This window comes from Archocentrus centrarchus, chromosome 23, assembly GCF_007364275.1.
Source record: "Archocentrus centrarchus isolate MPI-CPG fArcCen1 chromosome 23, fArcCen1, whole genome shotgun sequence".
Taxonomy (NCBI): domain Eukaryota; kingdom Metazoa; phylum Chordata; class Actinopteri; order Cichliformes; family Cichlidae; genus Archocentrus; species Archocentrus centrarchus.
The window spans coordinates 20,851,888-20,875,391 of record NC_044368.1 but is presented as its reverse complement, the minus strand read 5'-3'; the positions used below and the strand labels follow the sequence as shown (position 1 = coordinate 20,875,391).

Genomic DNA, 23,504 nt, shown 5'->3' with positions numbered 1-23,504 from the left:
TAAGAATGGGCAAAGTGGTTGCTTTGTTATATTACACTAAAGGATTTATGAAGTGTGAATAAGCACAGTAACCATACACAAATGTCTCTGTCTCCTAAGTCCAGATCGTCAAAGGAAATAAGGAGGAATGCGTATATGGAAAAGTTTTCCCGTCAGTCACTGCTGACAGAAGAATTTATGTGCTTAATTAACATCATTAATAATAAATTTAGATAATACAATAAGATAATTTTTCAATATTTCTCAGTCTTTTTACAAAGCTCCAGTAATAGCTACTTATGACAACAAATAACACCATGCACTTACACCATGCGTATGGTAAATGCACTGGGATCTGTGCATCTGAGCCTGTCACACTCGCAGACTGAGTAATACACCACCTGCTGCTACATACTGAGCCTGAGCTCAGAGTTAATGAACCGTTGTTGTACAAACAACTCTCCATACACTTACAGATCTGCGGCAGCAGAAGTGTAGTAAAAATCATGTAAAAACACAGCCAATTGAAAAGTTGGGTGAGTTGTAACACACGATTCTGAATACAGTATTTTGTACACAGATATCTCCACACAGATCCAAATACACACATATGGATTGAGATACACACACAAAAACAGTTCTTCTACAATAGCTTCCTAACCTTTCCAGCAATACACCCACTGTGTTTAAAATGGATTGGATGAACAGATGTCAACAAGCTAAGAACAAACAGAGTTCTCAAACATATGAGATAAAGTGTTTTTACTTGTGGTGGTAGATGTCTGGGTCTCGGGTGACGCGGTTCTGAAAGCCGATGTACAGGTCATCCCAGAGGCAGCCGTGCAGCACCACGTACCTCATCACGCCAATCCTGTTTTTAATCTTAAAGGAAACCAAGAAAATAAGGATTCCTGCTCTGTCCAAGCAAGTATGTTAGATTTCTAAAAGGTTTTTGTAATTTCCTCAAAGTACAAGTCTTTTTAAAGAACAGAACTGATTAACAGTAAATAATGTACATTTGTTTCGCAAGCTGCAATGCTACTTGGAGAGATATATTTACAGATGGAGTCTGCTTATCAGCAGTTCCAGTTGCTTCAGAAAGTAATCAGTCCCCTGAACAAAAAAGAAAGGGCAGCAGAAAACTTAGAAGAGTCATTAAAACAGATTGCTACTGCTGTCCTGCTGCTCTGCTGCTCAGAGAACATTAACCCGGGAAACTGATTTTAATAATCTAACATGTCAGATTATACAGATAAGGATCAGGAGCACATGGTAACTGATGTTAATTCTTGATGGTGAAAATGTTTTTGATCAACTATCAGACAGTGAGATCCTCTTACTACTAATATTTGCACCATGCTTGGATTTTGCATGAAAAAACTGAACAATATGAAGACCATATGAAGATGATATAATAGGTTTCCTAACAAAAGTCCTTACCAGTGTTAATGAAAACAACTGAAAAATATAGTATTTTTTTCATGTTAAAGCAAAGGCAAAGATGTTAGAAAACAAATTAAAAAAAAAGAAAAATATGAATTTAAATTGCAATGCAATGATTGAAAAGTGTGGGCATTATGATTCAAAAGCAGAGAAACAATTTGAAATTAATCATTTAAAATAACAGATGAAGGTTCAATGGTGATTCAATATTGCCCATACGTGCGAATTTAGGTGTGAATGATTGTCTGTGTCTCTCTGCATTAGCCCTGCAACAGGCTGGTGACCTGTACAGAGTGTACTAGCCTCTCTCCCTATGACAGCTGGGATAGGCTCCATCACCCTGCAACTAAAGAGAATTGATGGATGGATGGAGCAACAGAAAATTTGAAAAGAGGAAAATTAAAATAATGTATAATTGTAAAGATCTTATCTTTAGATAAGATCTTATCCAAGATTCCTGTGTTTGTTTAAAAGTGTACCATCTACCTCCCAATATATAAAGACTGAGAGAACAACTGAAGAAAATTGACGTGGAAAGGCCAAAAAAGTGAACTAAAAATATATTGAAACATGGGGAGTTTGCATTGCTTGTTCTGAGTAAATCTCTTATGCTGTTCAGATTTAATATACGGTGATGTGTACAAGCAATATAGTAAATGGAAAGGAATTGAAAAAGAATTAGTATGATAATTGGGTTCAATGAAGCAAGACATTTGAATGAGCTCTGCATCAGCTGATTGAGAATCCAAATAGTGCTTTGTTTCAAACTGGACTCAAACTGTAATGATGAAGATTACACAAATCTTAACAACTAGTGCAGATTCTCCACACTTCTATTTACCACTCAGACAAAAACACCCCAAAATCCTGAAGCTGAGACACACTTCTTGGTCCAGAAAGTACACTATAGTACAAACGTATTTGCTCATCTGCCTTCATGAACTTGAGTGACATCGCATTCTTAATCCATCAGCTTTAATTTGATATATGCCCACCATTTGCTACTATAAGAGCTTCAACTCTGGGAAGACTTTCCACAAAGTTTAGGCGTCGGTTTATGGGAACATTTTGACCCTTCTTCCAGAAGAATTTGTGAGGTCAAGCATTGATGTTGGATGAGAAGGCCAGGCTCCAGTCTCTGCTCTAATTCAGCCCAAAGGTGTTCTATCAGGTAAACCCTTTATTTACCACAGGCTTCTGGAAACAATTACAGTAATAACTATGTTGGGGAAGCACGGTGGCGTGGTGGTTAGCACCGCTGCCTCACAGGCCTGGGTGCAATTCCACCTTGGCCTGGGCCTCCCTCTCTCTGTGTGAAGTTTGCATATTCTCCCCGTGTCTGCGGGGGTTTCCTTCGGGTACTCCATTTTCTTCCCACAGTCCAAAGACATGCACTTACTGGGGTTAGGTTAACTGGCTACTCTAAATTGCCCATAGGTGTGAATGAGTGTGAGTGTGAAAGGTTGTTTGTCTCTCTGTGTTGGCCCTGCAACAGGCTGGCGACCTGTTCAAGGTGTACCCTGCCTGGGGCAGCATCATGGTGTTCCCAATATTGTCTTGCTGTCTCTGCTCCACCTGGGCTCATTGCTGTAAAAAGACAATATAAAACTCACCAATGATTGACCCTTTTTAGCAGCATGAGCCTCATTTGAGAATAAAAAGCTCATAAAACTCTTAAATTATCACAAAATGTGTTTTGCTAATCACTGTGGGTGGTGGTTAGCACTGCTGCCTCAGTTAGTATACCATCTAGAAGGCTTGGGTTCAATTCCACCTTGGCCCAGGCCTCTTTCTTACTGTGTGGAGTTTGCATGTTCTTCCCATGTCTGTGTGGGTTTCCTCTAGTTTCCTCCCACAGTCCAAAGACATGCACTTACTGGGGTTAGGTTAATTGGCCACTAAATTTCCCATAGGTGTGAATGAGAGCATAATATCTGAGTGTGGATGCTTGTCTGTCCTTCTGTGTTGGCCCTGTGACTGGCTGGCAACCTGTACAGGGTGTACCCTGCCTCTCGCAGTCATGTTCTTCCACACAAAACTCATTCATCCATCTTGATTGATCGATAGATAGATCCATAGCTAGATAGATCAGCAGCAAGAAAATAGTACAATCTATGATAAATAACAAGTGAGAGTAGAAGTGCCATAGGCACAAAGTGCAAAACTATACATATAAAACAGTGCTAAAAACACAACAAATGAAAAATATATAAATGTAGGAGACCTTTCTTTGTTCACTGGTGTGCAGCCATGTTGAAAAAGAAAGGGGCCATCCCCTCCCACAAAGTATATATACATTTCAGAACTACTTTCATAATTCTTGTAACATATGTAAATAAAGCATCCAGAAGAACAGGTGCGTTCCACATGTGTAGAGAGCAAACAACTCCCTATCATTTACCGCTCTTGTTTGTTCATGACATTATATCATCATAACTTCTTGGTAGTCATGATGATAAAAGGTCACAAACAAACCACTCCCAATAAATTTACCTTTCATTTTTTCGTGACTTTATACATCAGTAGTAATGAGAACATTCTTAATAGTTATTGTCTGTTATGCTGCTGTGTGTTTGCTTAGTACTCCACAGTAACTCACCTCCAAGTATGAGTGCTCTCTGTCAGGTCTCTTTGTGGGAAATGACAGATCCAAAAAGTCCACCAGATAGTCATAACCATTAGTGAGGCATTGAAATGTGTCATCTGTTTCAATGACCTACACAGAGACATTTGCATTTCAGCACATTTACAACCACTTTTAATGAGACAGCAATATAAAGGAAGCAAAAAACAGTGAGCCAAGGAGTCAAGGATCATTCATGGGTGGGAGGAAGGGAAACAGTGATGAGGAATCAGTACATGATGTGCATGATTGGACCTCCACCTGAGGGACTGTAGGAGGCTGCTGTGACATGAGAAAAAATAATTACTAAAAAATATTGCTATAAAAATAAAGAGGGGGAAAATTTCTTCTCAGATGTAAGAATTTTTTAAGGGAGCATGTAATACTACTCTGTTCCATAGCATTGTGTTAAGTACAAAATTGAGACCAAAAAAAAAAAAAAGTTACTTCAAGGTGTCGTACTCCTGGGTCTGTTGACAGTGATTTTGAGTTTTTTGAACTTTTAAGATGTGTGTGTGTGTGTGTGTGTGTGTGTGTGTGTTGGGGGGGGGGGGGGGGGGTGCAGGAAGTAGAAGAATGATAGGGTATAGCATTATTATGTCCCTTATGCCAAAAAAACTTTAGGTAGGAAAAAAGCAGAAGAACAAATTAAATGCCAGTGGAGGTCAGACGTTATGCTGCAGGACAGCTCGAGGCAAGGAAAAGTAAAGCAGCTCAGCGAAAGAACTGAAAAGCACATTTACCCGCACAACAAGGTTGTAGTTTTGAAAGCTGGCCCAGGTGTAATAAAACTGGATCCAGCTTTGATGTTTAAATATCTCAGAGTTGATGGCACTGTTCAGTTCATTCACATACAAGTCGAACTCCCAGCTGTCCTTGTAGATTTTTGTACTGGCTGGGGGATTGGTAATGGCCTCACTATGGTTGGTCATAGCAAAGGAAGTCAAAAAGGAAATTTAGTAGTGGGACATCTTTCATGTTTGCAGTGTACATGATCATTTTAGTTTATTACAAGTTGCATCATATTGGGAAGTTGCAATATATTGCTTCTTAAAATGAAGTAATGAAGGTCTGCAGAAACTAAATAGCCCATTTAAACAGTGAGCTTGTAACTACTGATATTGCTTTGTAAATGTCTGTGGTTTATGTAGTTGTATTGCACATCAGGAAAAACAGTCTCTTTCTTTCCCAAGGAAAAACACAGGTAACGTTTGCTGCTCTAACCTGTTAGTGAGGTCAATCAGAGCGAGGCTGAGGTCCAGCACAGCACCTGGTTTGGGTGTCCAAGTCTTGATTTCTGGTGCTAGCTTATTGATGAGTGCATTGAGGTCCTCTGCACTGTTTTTGATATTAGTATCCTTTATGTATCTTCCATCACACACACACACACACACAGTACAAACAGACAAAAAGGAGAAAGGATGTATAAAGAACAAGTTAGGTCTTTTGTTTCCATTTAGATGCTTCAGTTACTGATACATCTGTAACCTGACAGTCATTAGCAGTGGTGTCACTGTCAAAACTCATGACCACAAATCTCTCTCTCTCTCTCTCTCTCTCTCTCTATATATATATATATATATATATATATATATATATATATATATATATATATATATATATATATATATATATATATATATATATATATATTAAAATAAGAGTCTGAATATATTGAATGAACGTCTGAATATATGGAATGAAAACTGACATCACGGAAGCTCCTGCGTCATCTACTGTTTGCGTTACGTAAAGCACATAATGTCACTACAAGGAGTGGCACTTTTAGTCAATCTGCAGTTCATCTTCACTGTTTCATTGTGGAAGACCAAATGCAGCGAACCTCTCAAGTCAGACAGCTCCTGCGTCTCAAGCTAACATTACTCAGAACATGCACAGGCACCCTCCACAACATCAGGCCCTGTCTAGAATCTGAGATGTGGATGTGGAAGGCATGTTCTGCTTAATGTTAGCTTGATACGCAGGAGCTGTCTGACTTGAGAGATTCACTGAATAAAACTCAGTACAGTAAAACTCATCAGCAGTACGATAAGGAACACTGCTGCTAGTATTATGTTGGCAAGTTCATGCATTTGGCAGGGTGTTAATTAGCTACTCATTATTTAGGATTTCTGCCACTAAATTCCCTGCAGATTGACTCATAGTGCCGTTTCTTGAAGTGACATTATGTGCTTTACGTAACGAAAACACTAGATGGGGCAAGAGCTTCTGTGACGTCAGTTTTCATTCAATATATTCAGACTTTCATTCAATATATTCAAGTTTCATTCTATATATTCAAGTTTCGTTCCATATATTCAGACTCTCATTTTAATATATATATATATATATATATATATATATATATATATATATATATATATATATATATATATATATATATATATATAATATTTCCTAAATGGCATTTCATAATACATATATAAAAATACCTGGTGGAACATTTCATAACTAATGGTGCCAGTTACAAACAATTCAGTATAAAAGGCGCATCACATCAAGGTGGGCTCTTGATTGTATATTACTGTAGCTCGCCATGAGACACTGCGTTTCAATTCATACCCATGTGAAATAGGCTACAGAGATATAGGCAGTAGATACAATGAAGGACCCAGATATAGAACAAGCCTTGCCTTAGTTACTGTACATAGTTATTTTTTAAATATTAACTTGGCCAGATAGACTACACAGACTACAGACCTCGCAGTTTTATTGCAACAGATAAGCTAACTGTGCTGTGAGCATTTATCTGTCAGGGAACAATGAAGATGATTCAAACCCTTTTGACTTTGCTCTTTATTAGTTAATATCTAATGCTGTGTGTGGGCAGCATGGTGACGCAGTGATTAGCACCGCTTCCTCACAGCTAGAATATCATCTGAAAGGTCTGGGTTCGATTCCACCTTGGCCCAGGCCTCTCCCTCTCTGTGTGGCGTTTGCATGTTCTCCCCGTGCTTGCGTGGGTTTCCTCTGGGTACTCAGGTTTCCTCCCACATTCCAAAGACATACATTTACTGGGGTTAGGTTAACTGGCTACTCTAAATTGCCCATAGGTGTGAATTAGGGTTTAATATTTTTCCCGAAAATGACATGAATCAAATCCCGGGAAATGACGAGCCATTTCCCGGGAATCCCGGGAAAAAGTTTATTTATTTTTTTATTTTAATTAGGCCTTCTGTAGCCTGTGTCGGCCTTAACCTATTGTGATATTGTAGAGGTAGCTTTCCAGCTATGTCCTGTTATGCCCAGTAGGGGGTAACGTCGGCTTGATTAACGCAATAAAACCTACATCTGGACATTCGAGTGATCGAGCTATGCGGTGTTGTATCGTTCCTCAACACTCCCTTAACAAATATAATTCGAATATTCCTCCATTGTACATGGAATTATACCAAGCTATTTTACAACTGCTGGTGCAAAACAATACGGTTCATCTCCACACAGCATTGATAAAGGCTCAGCCACGCTGTCGTGGCGACATCTGTTGCGCTATATCTCCACCAGTGGAACGCTGTAATAGTCATTGAAAAGTTAACTACCGTACTACACTATAATATGGCATAACACAGGGCCTTGAGTAATGCACTACGACTTGGTCATTACCATTCTGGCAACAGCAAATTTATAACACCGTGTCTGAGGGTTAAAGTAGGTTCGCTGTGAATCGTCTTTTGAAAAACTGGCCAATCCTTATAGCCTAAAAAATATACATTTTACTCAACTCCATTTTAAAAGCGAAATATGTTAAAGCAATCTATTTCATGATAATTTCTTCACACATTAGGCCCGTATCCTAATTCATGATTGTTAGTAAGCGGCTGCAAACGAGGAAAAGAAACACTCGAAGTTAAACAGATATTTCTTTATTGTTCAGGGCAGGCATATTTTATAGGCTATATAATGCAATATAACAATATATAATAATATAAAATTATATAATACAAAATACCTTAGGGTAAACACATTGCCTACGATTTCAACAAATTAAAGAGGAAAAAAGCACAACTGTGTAATACCTCTATTAAAACGCTTGAGATGAAGGCTGAAGCCTTAAACGGAGGCTGAACCTGCCTGAAATGAAGAATAATGCTTTTCGCATTAAACGAACCCTTCTCTCAATATTTCCTTAAATTTAACATTCTGAAGCTTTCTTTTCTTTCTGAAAGTCAAATCGACTCGCGCGACTTTTTTCCCGGTTTCCCGTCTAACGTTTCCCGGGAAACGGGAAATGGTTCTGATCGCATTTCCCGGGAATCCCGGATCCCTAGTGTGAATGAGTGTGAGTGTGAAAGGTTGTTTGTCTCTCTGTGTTGGCCCTGCAACAGGCTGGCGACCTGTTCAAGGTGTACCCTGCCTCTCGCCCTGTGACAGCTGGGATAGGCTCCAGCCCCCCGCGACCCTGAACATGGATGGATGGATCTGATGTCTTCATAAACTCTACCTGTCTGATGGATGAGCCTCCACAAAGTAGCCGGCAAATGGGCAGTAGATCCTTGGCTGCAGCGATTTCACCAGTGTAGCTTTGTAATTCAGCAGCTTCTTCCTTTCATTCTTGATAAACTCTGCTTTCCAGGAATCTGGAAAGAAATAAACATTTGCTTCACCTCAGCAGTTCAGTGCAAGTAAATTACACTTTGACATATCATTTAAACAAGGGGGTTCTTATATCACTAAAGGAGCTAAATGGTTGCTGGTTTCAAATCAAGCCCAAGCAACATGTTCCACAAGGATCATTATTAGGCCCATTGCTGCTCAGTCTGTACAATTTAGTTTTGTGACAGTGGAGCTTTTGCCGTAAAAATTGGGTGGGTACGGAAAGTATTCAGACCCCTTTGAATTTTTCACTTTGTTTCATTGCAACCATTTGTTAAAATCAAAAAAGTTCATTTTATTTCTCATTAATGTACACTCAGCACCCTGTCTTGACAGAAAAAAAACAGAAATGTAGAAATTTTTGCAAATTTATTAAAAAAGAAAAACTGAAATATCACATGGTCATAAGTATTTAGACCCTTTGCTCAGTATTGAGTAGAAGCACCCTTTTGAGCTAGTACAGCCATGAGTCTTCTTGGGAATGATGCAACAAGTTTTCTACACCTGGTCTTCCACACTTGGGGATCTTCTGCCATTATTCCTTGCAGATCCTCTCCAGTTCCGTCAGGTTGGATGGTGAACGTTGGTGGACAGAGCACTGAAGAGGAACATGCACATCCAAAAAAGTTCAAAGGGTGCAGGAACAAAAGTGAAAACTGAGCAAAAAGAAACTCCGCACACCAGAAAAGCTCTTGGAAAAAATTTAATAACCAAGCCTTGAGAAAGTGACATTTCGTGGACAACTGCCCTTCTTCAGACTTTGCAACCTGTGATTGTTAAGTCTGAAGATGGGCAGTTGTGCCCGAAACATCACTTTCTCAAGGCTTGGTTATTAAATTTTTTCCAGGAGCTTTTCTAGTGTGCAAATGTTGGTGGACAGCTATTTTCAGGTCTCTCCAGAGATGCTCAATTGGGTTTAGGTCAGGGCTCTGGCTAGGCCAGTCAAGAATGGTCACAGAGTTGTTTCGAAGCCAATCCTTTGTTATTTTAGCTGTGTCCTTAGGGTCATTGTCTTCTTGGAAGGTGAACCTTTGACCCAGTCTGAGGTCCTGACCACTCTGGAAGAGGTTTTCTTCCAGGATATCTTTGTACTTGGCCGCATTCATCTTTCCTTCAATTGCAAGCAGTCGTCCTGTCCCTGCAGCTGAAAAACACCCACATAGCATGATGCTGCCACCACCATGTTTCACTGTTGGGGTTGTATTGGGCAGCTGATGAGCAGTGCCTGGTGTTCTCCACAGTTCAATCTTCGTTTCATCAGACCAGAGAATCTTATTTCTCATAGTCTGGGAGTCCTTTGTGTGTTTTTTGGCAAACTCTATGCGGGCTTTCATATGTCTTGCACTGAGGAGAGGCTTCCGTCGGGCCACTCTGCCATAAAGCCCCAACTGGTGGAGGGCTGCAGTGATAGTTGACTTTGTGGAACTTTCTCCCATCTCCCTACTGTATTTCTGGAGCTCAACCACAGTGATCTTTGGGTTCTTCTTTACCTCTCTCACAAGGCTCTTCTCCCACGATTGCTCAGTTTGGCTGGGACGGCCAGGTCTAGGAGGAGTTCTGGTCGTGCCAAACTTCTTCCATTTAAGGATTATGGAGGCCACTGTGCTCTTAGGAACCTTGAGTGCTGTAGAAATTCTTCTGTAACCTTGGCCAGATCTGTGCCTTGGTTATTAAATTTTTTCCAGGACCTCTGAGTTCCTTGGGCAGCTCCTTCAACCTCATGATTCTCATTAGCACTGACATGCACTGTGAGCTGTGAGGTCTTATATAGACAGGTGTGTGCCTTTCCTAATCAAGTCCAATCAGTTTGATTAAACAAAGCTGGACTCCAATGAAGGAGTAGAACCATCTCAAGGAGGATCAGAAGAAATGGACAGCACGTGAGTTAAATATGAGTGTCACAGCAAAGGGTCTGAATACTTATGACCACGTGATATTTCAGTTTTTCTTTTTTAATAAATTTGCACAAATTTCTACATTTCTGTTTTTTTCTGTCAAGATAGGGTTCTGAGTGTACATTAATGAGAAATAAAATGAACTTTTTTGATTTTAGCAAATGGCTGCAATCAAACAAAGAGTGAAAAATTCAAAGGGGTCTGAATACTTTCCGTACCCACTGTAAAACTTATATTTTTACAGCAACAGCTCCACTGTCACAAAACTAAATTGCCCAAAACTAAAGTCCTCTCTCTGTGTCATTCAAGCAGCAGATCTGCTTGACACTATTTGGCCTGCTTGATATTTTGACATCTTGGAGCAACAACACATTAGTATAAAGCCGCTTATGTGGTGTTGCTCCAATATGGCGATGTAATGGCTCAGTCAATACAATACGTTTCTTTGCTACCAATTTTACCTTGCAACTGGTGGCAACCACAAGGGAATATATGTTTTTTCTCAAGCAAATGTTGGTTGCCAAGATCTGGGCTGATCTGGGCTTAAGAAGCTGAAAGAAGCTCATGACAATATAGTAAAAAAAATTACAGTAGCACATGCTTTTGATGTTTCCAGCCTTATACACGTTTATAATAACAGATGTAATTGATACAGCAGTAAAATTTAGCAGGACTGCAGATAAATCTAGTGTTTAACATGATCAAAAACTAAACATAGCCTGTTTTTCCAATGAAAAAAGAAACAATTATATGCATTTGCACTGGATTATGGAAATATTACTATATGTAAGGTCATGGTGCAGCTATTACCTTTATACCTCTTGATTTTGCTGACATTGTTTCATTCAGTTCATCCCTCCAGACAGTTATCATACCCACCAGTGTGAGCTATAAAACAGTTTTTGGGTTAACTGTCAAAAGATTCTAGCTTAAATACTGGTGTGGGGAGTGATGGGGAAAACCTAATAAGGGAACTCAGTCTCACCAGTGTATTTCCCTCCATAGAAGGTCATGGGGAATCCAGAAGCACCTCCAGCAAAGTCAGTCATCATCAAGTCCACATTTTGTGGTAGCCTGCCCCCATTTGGTCTGGTACAGTCCACAGTGTTGAGGATCATGTGACCTGCAATCAAAACAGAATTTAATATTCTGACCAGACTTATTTTTACACCAGAAATAGTTGTTTTATTAAAAATAACACCTTTGTAGTCAACAATGATGCAGGTGTCCATTTCAGGATGTACACCATCCATCAGGATCATAAATCTCAGGTGATCATCAACCTGGATGAGACAAAGATCCATTTTTATTTCATTATGATATTCACATTTCAAAAAGCATTTTAATTAACATTGTTATTGTCCAATGAAACCTTTTATAAATATGTTTTTGTAATTGCTCGACCAAATATTAGAGGCGGTGACTTACATTTTGCCAGATGCCAAAGGGGACAACTTTGATATTGGTCAGTTTAACTTGGCTTTGCTCCAAATACCTGTCACAGCAGAGATAGGCCTATGTTAATACCAGACTAGATTCTGCTCTAATTAATTAGAGGATATGGGGAAAATTGAGCTCCACTTCATTACTAACCAAAACACTGGTCTGGATGTGTCCCCAACATAGATCGGGACATCAGGCCTCCTTTCTGCCAAGACTTTCAGTGTGGGGTAACTAGAAAGGTGACAGAACAAGTCAATCCCCCAAGATTCTTTTGAAAACTTTGTAAATATCCACAGTATACAAGACTGAAAAAAAAAAATATTTGTAGATTCTGTATCTGCAGTTTCTAACCAGTAAAAAAAATAGAATAAATTGAATTTTAAAAAAGATGGATGGATGGATGGAAAAAACAAAACGTTTGTTTCTTTTCATTTCTGTCTCCAAAAATGCGGTCAGAAATGTTGAGTTTATAAAGCACAGGTACAGTTACAGTACTGCGTAACATACTGAGTTTATATTCATATCAAAGGAGCCAGGCTCCCTTGTAATCTTTTAAAAGAAAGAATTATAACAAGTGTAACAAGTTAGCAAAGAACCACTTTTAAATTGTATCTTCACTTTACTTGTAGCCTGTTGCAAAAATAATTAAATGAATGAATAAATAAATAATTTGTTCCAATTTCTTAAGTTGAATCTCTGAAAAAGGCCCCCCAAAAAATAAGTTTGACAGACATAAAATATTTTTTTGCACCAACTAGGTCACTCCCCAAGAGCTATTAGCTAAAAACATGGCATCATTTGTTGTGTAGTGTTTTCTTAACATAAAGGGAAAACTGATCAAGTGAAGGATCAAAAAACAGCAATGAAAAAAGTATGTGCCAAATAACCCAAGAACAGAACTGATATACCATCAGATTTTGATCCACTGTGATGCGCAGAGACTGAAGTCATAGCATTTAGAGCAATACTTCTGATACTCAGTACTCAGTAGAGTGAAACCTGAAAACTGACTACAGCTGCCATTGTGTGTGCTTGTCATGCTGCTGTTTTCAGTCCTCCTTGTTGTAAACTTCACTGTTTCCTGTTCAGGCAAGTTTCTGAACGATTCAGCATTCTACGTGCTGTCAGTGATATGACCGTCAAGCTACATACCTACAATCCTTCACACAGTGTAACAGACACTTTTAAAATACTGTCATGAGGTATGCAGAAGACAGATGGATATTTGGCTGATCTTGGGGAGGAGAAGGGATGAAACATCAGATAAACATGGTTGATAGAGTAGTTAAAAATGAATGCCCTGGCTCTGAACATTTCCAAGAACAAAGAACTCATTCTAGACATGAGTGGAGAAACAAGAGACTGTGCAGAAAGGGATTTCCAATGACTTTGCAGTGTTTCAAGTTATGTTAATACAAGTATATTGAAGTGTGTGAGCTTGTTCTTCAATAGCTGTAACAATTCATAACAATTCGTAACAAAATCATAGGGCGAGAGGCAGGGTACACCCTGAACAGGTTGCCAGCCTGTTGCAGGGCCAACACAGAGAGACAAACAACCTTTCACATTCACATCCACACTAGGGTTTAATATTTTTCCCGAAAATGACATGAATCAAATCCCGGGAAATGACGAGCCATTTCCCGGGAATCCCGGGAAAAAAGTTTATTTATTTTTTTATTTTAATTAGGCCTTCTGTAGCCTGTGTCGGCCTTAACCTATTGTGATATTGTAGACTGGCCGATCCTTATAGCCTAAAAAATATACATTTTACTCAACTCCATTTTAAAAGCGAAATATGTTAAAGCAATCTATTTCATGATAATTTCTTCACACATTAGGCCCGTATCCTAATTCATGATTGTTAGTAAGCGGCTGCAAACGAGGAAAAGAAACACTCGAAGTTCTTTATTGTTCAGGGCAGGCATATTTTATAGGCTATATAATGCAATATAACAATATATAATATAAAATTATATAATACAAAATACCTTAGGGTAAACACATTGCCTACGATTTCAACAAATTAAAGAGGAAAAAAGCACAACTGTGTAATACCTCTATTAAAACGCTTGAGATGAAGGCTGAAGCCTTAAACAGAGGCTGAACGTGCCTGAAATGAAGAGTAATGCTTTTCGCATTAAACGAACCCTTCTCTCAATATTTCCATAAATTTAACATTCTGAAGCTTTCGTTTCTTTCTGAAAGTCAAATCAACGCGCGCGACTTTTTTCCCGGTTTCCCGTCTAACGTTTCCCGGGAAACGGGAAATGGTTCTGATCGCATTTCCCGGGAATCCCGGATCCCGGGATTAAACCCTAATCCACACCTACTGTATGGGCAATTTAGAGTAGCCAATTAACCTAACCCCAGTAAGTGCATGTCTTTGGAATGTGGGAGGAAACCGGAGTACCCGGAGGCACAGGGAGAACATGCAAACTCCACACAGAGAGAGGGAGGCCCGGGCCAAGGTGGAATCGAACCCAGGCCTTCCAGATGTTATTCTAACTGTGAAGGAGCCGTGCTAACCTGTGCCACCGTGCTGCCTGTTAAGGATTTTTTATTAAATAAATAATGTCATGCTGTAATAACTAATGTTGTTTTTCATGTGAGGTTTTACAGTTTTACTGAGGACCACATTAATTTAATTATGTCCTTATAGATCCTTATAGAATTTAAGGAGGGAATACTTTTCAGTTCACCGTGACTCAATGTAAAATGGGCCCTTCTTTTTTGGTTTTGATTGCAGCTGATCATGAGTCAGATATTGCAATGTATCTAAGCCATAATAATTCAATGAACTAGCTGTGTGGTGCAGATGAACAGAACAGCTGAACAACTCTGAGCCCTTTAGGTGCTTAAAAAATGAGCAGTAATATATGATATACATTTTTTTACATATTTAACAACATTGACCTGAGATGATCTGAGTGCATATGGCTGATGTAGATGAGATCTGCAGCACACAGTCTGTCCAGGGCATCTGCTGGGGGCTCATGGAGAAGCCACCAGCCCCTAGCAAACGCAGGGCCCTTCAACCAGGGGTCAAACATGAACCGCCTCTCTCCGAGCTGCAGCTCCATGCAGGCATGGGTGAAGTATGTCACCTGAGAGGAAGGTCAAAGAAAATTTGAAATTTTTAGAGACAGCTGATGTACTCTTCCCTCATTTTTCATACATAATTTTGTGCAACTTTAACAGTTTAATAAGGGTAACACAATACGCAGTACCTCACAGTGTCTTAATAATTGTCTGAAAAAGATTTGTTGTTTGAAATGTAATAGCAAAATACATACTTTTACTTCTCCTTCCTGTAGCTCCTGAGGCTCTCTAGGATCAGCCAGCCAGGGATCAACAGGACACAGTTCCACCAGCTGAAGCCCCCCATCATCAAACATTTCTACCTCTGTTAGTGTGACAAGAAACTCAGGTGTAGCTGGATTTACAGGGAATTTACATTCTTCTCAGTACTTTCAATATGGTCTTTCAGAGTTTGCATGAGCATGTCAGTCTTTGCCTCCACTACAGGCCTCCTGCAAAGCTACCAAAGGACTTCCAGAGGAGTTCCTCCACCTCTGCTAGTGAGAAGACCTCTGTTTGTGAATAAAGGCTGGGCACACAGAGCCAGAAGGTGAGCTTCACCATTACACAGTTTACCTCCATAACATCTCCCCTTTTCAACAGTTTCTTTAATCCCTTACTCGTACTGAGATTCAACTTTCAAACATAACAGGTAAATGGAAATCTCTTTCCTACTTCCTGCTGCACGCTGATCTGATACTGTTAACGTTCCTCAATTCCAATATCAAGAATCAATCAAGAATCAAGAATCAAGACTTTATTGTCATATATATGTAAACATATAATGAAAACATATAATGAAATTTGCGTTCCAGAACACCCATCCAAGAAATACAAAAACAAACAGGGGGGACAGGTGTCCTGAGGTCATGCAGCTGACTCGCAGCGCTACCTTTAGCAGAAGAACAGAAAGAGATACACTGGGATAGGTAGGTTCAAAAAAATCATCTCCTACTGTATTCATTATAAACACCTTACAAGGTTCCAAAAAACACCTCAGCAAAAGCATATTTGCACATTTAAAGCCAGGATAGCAATATGGTGGGTAAGGTCAGGTCAGGAGGGGATGCAGACGGAGACGAGAGGGTGGGGGCATTGTGGAGCAAGATGCCAGCTCCTAGCCAAAACAGTTCGCTGATAGTGATGGAAATTCATCAGCGGCCGTGGTACACCAGATCCAGCTTCATAAATCACAGAGAGGGCTGAGGGGGAGAGCGACCGTCACACATAGGCCTGGAGAGATATGATTGCCAGCCCAAGGCCAGCTAGGGAGCCGAATATGACTTGTAACTAGCCTTTATATCAACATCAGAACTACTCATAATATTAACATGGCAGATGTGACAAGCTATCTTTTTTTTTGAGTGTGTGTATGTGTGATTTCACAGGCTGAGTCTCTGTGGGGGTTTGGTGAGCCTGCCACTCCTTGTGTGTGCTCCTGCACAGAAGTCTCCACAGGACTCAGTCTCGCATGATCCGCAGCAGGTTAATGAGTTGTAGAGGGGCTCACTTGTATGCTGATGGGTTCCCATGGGTCCTGCTAAGTGGGTGTGTTGCTTTCACTGAACATGCAATTGGTGGTCGTGTATTTGGGCCCCACCCTGTCCTCAGGCATCCCTGAAAGCCCAATATTCTCTGATGGTGATATCTTTCTCCTCTCTTGTCTGGCCAATCCTACTGCTAAAGATGGCAACAAGCAGTTTGTGGTCGGTTTTTGCAGTCACATCACGTCTCCCATAGAGGCAGTAATGAAAGTGTTGACAGTCAAAAACTACGTTCAGGCATTCCTTTTCAATTTGAGTGTAGTTGTGCTCTGCAGAAGTGAACGCCCTTGAAGGGAATGCCGCTGGTTGTCCATCTTGCAGGAGGCAGCATCATAAAAGATTTTGGCTTGCATCACTTTGCATTGTGACTGGCTTGTTGACATCATAATAGTTCAAGACTGGAGCTGCTGACACTGCCACCACGACATCATGTTGTGGAAGCCAGTGCAATGATACTTCCTTGTCCAGGAGCTCATGCAATGGTTCACACACCTCAGAAAGAGTTGGCAAGAATTTGGAAAAGTATGTGACAATGTGGTCCATGTGATCATGCAAGCATACTTCTTTGATTTTAAACTGTACCTTCTTTAGGCTAAACCTGAGACAGACTTCCTTGCAGCACTCCCTGACTCATCATGTGAGTCGCCACAGCCAACAACCCAGATGTTGTCTGCAATCGGATCCACCCCATCCAGGCCAGCCAGTAACTCATGCTGTTTCCTCTGATAGACTTCAGGGGACAGTGGAAAGGGAGTGCATTTGTTGCCCCATGGAGTCCAGAAGATGGTGAGGAAGCTGCTTTCACTGTCGAGCTTACATAGGAGGATTCACGTGCATTCACTAGTGAAACTTTGTGTAAGGACTTTGCTGCTGACTAGCAGGACAGAGGTGCAGTGTCCGCCAGCATGCAGCACACGAGGCCCAGGAGGAGAGGGAGAAGAGCCGATTTCCTAGTACGACAGAGGCAATGGTGTCACTGCACACTGCTACTCTGTATGATACTCTGTATGATGCTTTTCTTTGGCAAACAAAGTGGATGAACTAGTTATGGTAATGGATCACATGGAGGAGTCGCTGTTGAAGCCTGGAGGCAGCATGTGCTCTCATGTAAACCAAAGGTGGTGTACCAACAATAAGATCATGTCAAAAGTCATCTTCTCTGGAGCTTGAGATTCTTACCATCACATACAGGTCGTTTTATGTCACAGCTTTTATTTTCACTCCTGTTCACATCCCTTTCTTGTGCTGAAATTGGGGGATTTTAATGATGTCAGTTTGAGGAAAGCCCTGCCAGAAAACAAGTTTTTACTTGTTTTCTGGCAGGGCTTTCACACTGTATTGAGAGCACCCCTGGGCAATTCTGACCTCAACACTGTTGGAAATTTATTGCTACTTTTATCCAGCATATATACTTTTCCCCTAAGGTAGTAGTGGGTACTTACCACTATACATATATTCCATTCACTGCTTGTATCATTCTGCCCTTAACAGCCCCCTATACTCTCTATACTTTCTTTCCCCTCTTTGAACTTTCTCCCCTTATACTCTCTCTCACCTTATACTGTCTATACTTTCCGTCCCCTTCCGAATTCTCTCTCCCCTCAAATTCTCTGTACTATCTCTCCTCTCTTTGAACTTTCTCCCCTTATACTGGTTGTACCTTTGACCCCTTACACTGCTTGTACTTTTTCTCTCTCTCCTCAGGTGTCCTTATCAGTGTCATATGCTGTTTACACCCTTTTCCCCCATCATTAGCAGTAATTATTCTTCACTTGTGTAAAAAGGGACTTTCCATATTTGTTAATAGTGATTTATTCACATGTGGTGATTTATTCACTTGTGATATTGCTCATTACTCTGACCTAAATTTACTACTCTTATATTGAAGTTTGTGTCCTAGTGACAAGTGGGTCACATATTGGCACATACTAGCACTTTACATATGACTGGGTAGTATTCGCAATTTATAGCCAACAGCCCTTGTTTATTTTTTTCGAATCCAAGGAAACCTTTGTATGACTTCTCAGAAGATATTTTATCCTAATCTCAGGGTAAGCAGGAGTGTGATCTATTGAACCTGTTGAGTCAGAGATTAGTGAGCTGTAAACAGCCTTTAAATTGTTCCCGTCTCCATGCCTTTTCCAAACATGGGAATGTCAGAGCCATAAACATCACATTCCAGTCCAGTGGGAAGTCACAGAGCCTGTTGTCTGTCGTTCCCTGGTTCTTTAGGCTTGCCAGTTTCATTGAATGCATTCTGTTTGTATAAAGCATGAGTTGCTAGGACTGCCCGGTGTGCATTCATTGATGCCTGAGGTGACTCAGGGTGACTGCTCCTCATTCTCGCAGTCTGGTCAAGCCAGTTTGATTATTTGATAATTGTCACAGGCTGACTCACAACCCATAACAAAAAATGAGGGGAGGCAAAGGTATAGGCCAATCAAACTAGATATATTGTAAAATATACTCAAAACCCAAACAAAGATAACAAATATGAGATGGGAGTAGATCAGTATGTTCAGTGTGTGCAATGTATGACTGACTAGAACAACAGACAAACCAAGTTTACCTGGAGGAGCAGAAAGGGGAGAATGGGTAGTAGAGCCCTGCTTAAATTACTGAGCCCAGGTAGCTCCAGTTACTCAAGGCCCACCTCTGCCTGCAGAAGGGACCGTCCCTGCAGGTCAGAGGAGGGGCCATGACATTAATTGAAGAAGTTTTCTGACAGGCCCCATGAGATTTTTTGTCTTTTAAGGTGGCTGCAGCAGTCTTGATTTTGGGAACCACTGGTTTACAGTAACAACAAGCCATGGTTAGCCCAAAACATTAAAACACTGTGGAGGGAGAAGAGATACAGCTTTTAAATCTGGAGATAAGGATCTCTATAGGGCTGCTAAATATAAATTCTGAATGACATTAAAGAACACCAAACAAGATTATAAAGAGAAGATAGAAAACTAGCTCAACTCTGGGATCAGCAGAGAGATATGGCAGACTTTCCATTTAATCACTAATTATAAGGCAAACATGCCTCTTTGGGCACTGATCCTAGTCTGCCTGATAAGTTGAACAAATTTTATTGAAAATTTGAAAACAAAAACAGCTTACAACCTTTCAGTGACTGAGCCTAATTCTTCCCCATTTTCAGTCAGAGAGCATCAGATAAGGAATTTACTGCACAGGTAAAACAGCCAAAACCAGATGGTCCTGATCAGATAACATCTGCTTGCCTCAAATAATATGCAAATAATTTGCATATGAACTATTCCACTATTCCACACAGCTGTCTGAACGAATATAGACCTGAAGCATTAACATCTGCTATCATTAAACTATTTGAAAGCTTGGCATGTAGACACCTCTCCAGTGTCACCCTAGAACTAGTTTGCATGGGGCACACAGATCTGTTGGTGATGCTGTGTCATTGTGTCTGCACTCTATTCTGCAACATCTAGAGAGTCCTGGGAATTAGGCAAGAGGCCTTTTTGTCAACTTCAGTTCAGCTTCTAATACCATTTTGCCAAACGCTATCAGCACAGGGGCCTTCTGGGGTGTGTTCTGTCTGGCAAACAGTAGTGGGTTTAATCACACGAAATGATGAATTGATGTACAGTGGAGTGGTGAAACAGCTAAAAAAGTGCAGCTTGTCCAGCAGAGGCTTGCTACAGTTTTATCAAGCAGCTGCTGAGAGCATCCTTACTTTTGACAAAACTGTCTAGTTTGGGAATATGTCTGCAGAGAAGAGACAGCTGAACACAGTGGTGGGTGCTGTGTCCAGAATTGTGAATTCTGTAGGAATATTCACTGCACAACTGTGTTTAAAATAAAAAAAAAAAACCTTAGAGAAAGGTTATTTGTATTAAACAGTTTTATTATCCCAGTCATGCACAAAGTGTCCTGAGAGCGGTTTAATTTATTCTGTGGCCACAAGTTGGTGCTTATTCTGTTTTGTGTAGTATGACTATCATTGCTTACATCTATATCCTGTCTCTATCCTTTAAGTAGGGGAGCTAATTGACTGTTAGTGTCTAATGTGGGCCAAGCTACAATCGCAAGTTATCTACACAGACTCAATATCCAGACTGCAGGAAGTGCCCCTTTTAGTTGTTACTGTCATTCTCTATAAACCAGTATACACGGTAGTGTAGAGAAAGAACTTACCAAGCTCATCCTGTAAGAAGCTGTCAGGTGGGTTCACATATTTCATTGTTGACACGTTTAACTTCCAGTTGTGTTTGGTGCATTTAACAGTCCTGTGAGAACAGAGGAGCATGTCACCTGTAATCTAACACTGAAAATGGATAATCTCTGGTGTCTGTTCCTGCTCTCACATTCCGTCCAGGTCTTCAATGTCTTTGATGAACTTCCCCCCTTGATGCTTGCACTGGTTCTTGCATGCTTTAAAGTTGCCATTGCTCTTGAATATGATGAAACATTTGCCATCCTCAGGGCCTTTCTTGAAGTTGACTCCTTCTTTGAGTGCACCAACTGCTTCAGCAGTCAGTGACAATAACACTTTTGCTTTTTGAGAGGCCATTGTACCTAAATATTAAAAAGCAAAAACAATTTTAACACAATTTTTTTAAGGTTGGCATTTTTAAAGGATGTATTTATAAAAAATCAAAATTTTGATGACTAAAGTATTTGTTTAGCTATTAAACAAATAGTGACTTAAAACTTATATTGTTATAGAGAAACAATGTCACACTCTGTAGTTTGCTCTGGGCCCCTCCATAATCCGACCAGAGTGACATGTTTAGTTCTCCTTAAATATCTGGCTGTCTGAGTGGTGTGCAAAAAAGGATGTGAGCTTTAGAGTGGAATTATTGTGTAACTGTGTGCCTTATACATCAAACTGATCTGAACCAAAATGGGGGGATTGGGGGGTGGGGGGGTGGGGGGTCATGAACACATAAAACAAGACAATCCAATTGGCTTATCCATCATCAGTGCTCATCACACGCTAAGCGATGAAAGACACATACACAGGGGTGAAAGTGGAACAATCCAGAATGGTGTTTTTGCTGCAGGCATCCAGAAGTTCTGGTTGCTGTACTTAAGTAACTAGCAAGCTCTACAGAAGAGGCGCGAGCATCAAGGGAGTAACAAGGCCAGTCATTTCAAATGCAATGTTTTTAAAAGATCAACAAATATCAAGCAGAGAGATGAGATCAGAGGAAGAAGATACATTATTTGTAAAGTTATGAAATGGGATGCATGCAATGCTGTCATTCATTTTAGAGTTTTATTTTAATGATATTGGATTTTGTATCTGTGTTGATGACATTGTTTTTATGTTTTTCACATTATGAAACATACTGTGAAACAAACTGAAGTATGCTACTATGTTATGCATAGATTGCATGCCACTTTAGTGCAGGTTACATTGGTTAGCTTGCAGTATTGTAGTGAAGTTCACAGTAATGCAGTATGTTAGACAGGTGCAGACTGTGGTTTTCAGTGTCAGTGTTAGGTGACACTTTGCCCCATGTTGCAGCACTACAACTGATCTCAGGGTTCCCACACCTGTCAAACCCCTGTTTGTACTAGTTATAACACTCAATACTACAATCAATACAAATTGTGTTCCTAGCAACTAGCTGATGTTTCTAACTGTGAGTGCAGAAGTGGCAAAAACAATAACTGTTACTATAATTTTTAGGTTTGGAGGCAAAGTCACCCATCCACAATGCAATCATTTGTCTTTCTCTGTTTGTGTTCTACATAATAGATGTTCAAGCTGAGTACAGTCATTAGAATTGTTGCTGAAAAAGCAAGGATCAAATGATCCCATTTTGGTTGCAAAAATGGATCAAAACTGGGAAAAACATATCAAAGTCACTTGCTTCTGTATATTTAAGGAATGAAAACAGAAATGTATATAACTTTTTTTAAAACTAATAATTTCTTCATGTCATTACACCATTAGCACCCACTTATTATCATTTTAGTGGGGATTATTTTGATAATAATTCCACTATTAAGTATATAATCTCAATCACTCTTTTTCTGAAAAGCATGTGGTACCAGTTTGGCTCATGCTGGCAACAAACAGCCAGATAGGCCACTGTGGTCTTTGCAGAGTTGCTTTTTGCCAGGTTCACTGTGAGGTGAGTCCATGAAAGGCAGCTGAACAGAGTTCTAATTTGCTTTAGATGATCTTGAAAATGACAACATCACCCACTTTGTCCAAACAGTCCTCCATACGAGGCAAAGTGAATGAATCAGGTTTTTTCCTAAAATCTGCACATTCGAAATTTCTTGTCAGGTTTTTTTTTTTCCACCAGTGCCCAAAGAAAAGCCCAACTAGAGCATCATGGAACATCAGTGTTCTTTTGTAAAATGTACTTAACCTTCAATTCTAGATGATGTTGCATGCCTGGTGAAGCACGATAAAACTGCCGATGAATAGGTGCCCAAGGGTGCCCTTACTCTCTAGATGATAAGGAGTTCCAAAATCTCTCCAAACGTGGAAATTGGTCCCTTGATCACACGGAAAGACTTTGAGAGTGCCAAAAACAGAAATTAACTGGGTCAGTGCTTTAACTACTGATTTGGTGGTGATGTTGCACAATGGATAAGCCGCTGGGTAATGTAGGTAAATACATTACAGGTAAAGATGTATTGTTTTTACCTACATCTTTAACTGCAATGTATTTACCTACATTACAGTTAAAGATGTTACCTGCTTTAGACCTAGACAAAGGCCCCACACAATCACGGAGAAGTCAATTTCTACAACAGGGCACAAGGGTGCAGGCTTGAAAGACTGATTATGCTTGTCCATAATTTGACAAATATGGTAAGTTCTAATATCGACTGAAATGTCCTTTTTCATTTTAGGCAAATAAAAATAGTGCATGACTCAATTACCAGTCTTCT

The 23,504-nt window shown here is 40.0% G+C and overlaps 1 protein-coding gene across 3 annotated transcripts in view; it reads right to left on the bottom strand.

The window, feature by feature from the left end:
• The window catches only part of cmah (cytidine monophospho-N-acetylneuraminic acid hydroxylase), a 42,335-nt gene that overhangs the window by 4,644 nt on the left and 14,187 nt on the right, over nucleotides 1–23,504 (bottom strand). Inside the window, exons 2-14 of one of the 3 annotated variants that reach the window (XM_030720414.1) lie at nucleotides 20,954–21,164; nucleotides 20,784–20,875; nucleotides 15,294–15,403; nucleotides 14,914–15,104; nucleotides 12,148–12,228; nucleotides 11,983–12,049; nucleotides 11,756–11,837; nucleotides 11,540–11,677; nucleotides 8,508–8,643; nucleotides 5,270–5,413; nucleotides 4,789–4,963; nucleotides 4,022–4,138; nucleotides 746–861 (exon numbers count right to left, since the gene is read on the bottom strand). In XM_030720414.1, coding sequence (XP_030576274.1) covers nucleotides 746–861; nucleotides 4,022–4,138; nucleotides 4,789–4,963; nucleotides 5,270–5,413; nucleotides 8,508–8,643; nucleotides 11,540–11,677; nucleotides 11,756–11,837; nucleotides 11,983–12,049; nucleotides 12,148–12,228; nucleotides 14,914–15,104; nucleotides 15,294–15,403; nucleotides 20,784–20,875; nucleotides 20,954–21,159 — 1,655 coding nt within the window. In that variant the 5' untranslated portion in view covers nucleotides 21,160–21,164. Of the gene's footprint in view, nucleotides 1–745; nucleotides 862–4,021; nucleotides 4,139–4,788; nucleotides 4,964–5,269; nucleotides 5,414–8,507; nucleotides 8,644–11,539; nucleotides 11,838–11,982; nucleotides 12,050–12,147; nucleotides 12,229–14,913; nucleotides 15,105–15,293; nucleotides 15,404–20,783; nucleotides 20,876–20,953; nucleotides 21,165–23,504 lie in introns of all 3 variants that reach the window. The other 2 variants (XM_030720413.1, XM_030720416.1) reach the window with 2 other exon arrangements.